The sequence below is a fragment of the Myotis davidii genome, unplaced genomic scaffold (genome assembly GCF_000327345.1).
Source record: "Myotis davidii unplaced genomic scaffold, ASM32734v1 scaffold292, whole genome shotgun sequence".
Lineage (NCBI taxonomy): Eukaryota > Metazoa > Chordata > Mammalia > Chiroptera > Vespertilionidae > Myotis > Myotis davidii.
Window position 1 is genome coordinate 2,086,446 of NW_006285042.1, and position 1,447 is coordinate 2,087,892.

General features: G+C 51.2%; 1 protein-coding gene across 1 annotated transcript in view; it reads right to left on the reverse strand.

Moving 5' to 3' along the window:
- NR1I2 (nuclear receptor subfamily 1 group I member 2) overlaps positions 1–788 on the reverse strand; it is an 18,080-nt gene extending 17,292 nt beyond the window's left edge. The window contains exon 1 of the mRNA XM_006755361.2: positions 571–788. Coding sequence (XP_006755424.1) covers positions 571–602 — 32 coding nt within the window. The 5' untranslated portion in view covers positions 603–788. The remainder of the gene's footprint in view (positions 1–570) is intronic.
- Between the last annotated feature and the right edge of the window lie 659 nt (positions 789–1,447).

The following is a 1,447-nucleotide window of genomic DNA, read 5'->3' on the forward strand; positions in this document are numbered from 1 at the left end:
CCCCCCCCCCCCCCCATCGGCTTCTCCTCCTGGTCTGAGCCCTGCACTGAGCTTCACTCTTCTCTTTCTTCAGCTGGACAAGCTGAGCCCTTCTGTGTGGGCCTGTCTTGCTGTGCTGGGACTTTTCAGTCCTTAAATTGTTGGATTATGTGCCTGTTTCTAGGTGAGCTTGTCTTTCACATTCTTCATTTCTTTTATGCCATTCTTACTTAACAACCACTCTCTACGACTGATTTGAACACGTGCATTTTGGACTTTCACATCCTTTCCTCTTTTACAGACTGAATTTCTATTTTACTCAGAATGTACGGAGAAACAAAGGGGTATCTTAATAGAAGGAGACCTTTTCCAGGAAGGAAGATGGAAGATGGAAGATGAAGGATTCCTCTGAGATACACATGGCTCTCCTGAGACTAATTAGGAGGCCTTCGGATGGCTCCGGCCCACACTCTGAGCCTGGGAGACGGTCAAGCTGCAGCCCTGGTGCCCAGCGGGCGAATGGCAGAGCCCCAGTCGGATGGGCCCCAGGGTGTCAGGGTGGCCGGTGGGGAGGGTGGCAGGGTACTCTACCTGAAGAAGCCCTTGCATCCTTCACACGTCATGACATTGAAGTGATAACCAGTGGCCTTGTCCCCACATACACGGCAGATGTGGGGCTCCCCCTCCCCCTCCTCGCCATTGACGGCGGGCTTTCCAGGAGGGGAGTCTGCTTCTCGGCAGTGCTCAAGGTCATGGTGGTTCCAGCTTTCCTCAGGTCTCACCTCCAGGTTGGCTTCTGGCCCTCTGGGACTAGGAGCAAACAGCCTAAGGTCAGTAAAGGGCAGGACAGGAATGTGCGGAGGCTGTCCCCACGGGGGACCCAAGAGCTGACCTGTCATGGGAGAAAGAGGGTGGGGTGAAGTTGCTATAAACAGCGATGTAACCATCTACAAAAGCTGGAAGTTGTTTCCATGGCAGAAATCCAGGGCCTACCGAAAAACCTCCAACTACCCAGAGTTACAGAGTGTTCTACAAGCAAAGACTGTCACAGGAAGGGACATTTTATACACAAGGCATTGTTTCAGAGTGCACATTGGAGGAAAACAACCCGCCTTCCGTTTTCAGCTTCATTCAGGAGCCACTAGGAATAGCAGGATCTGGGGCTATGGAGATGGTTGCCAGACATTCTGCACGTAAATCATCAACTGTGGACAAAGGAAAAGTGAGACGACACTCCTTCTGCCATCAATATAAAGGCTGGTCCCTAGAAGGGAAGCGGTACATAATTACAACAAGATGTGTGAATCATGAAAGCTCAGTAGATGGCACACACCAAGAAGATAAAGAAATGTCTCTAGCCCAGCTGGCATAGCTCAGTGGTTGAGCATAGACCTATGAACCAGGAGATCATGGTTCGATTCCCAGTCAAGGCACATGTCCAGGTTGCCAGCTGGATTCCCAGTGTGGT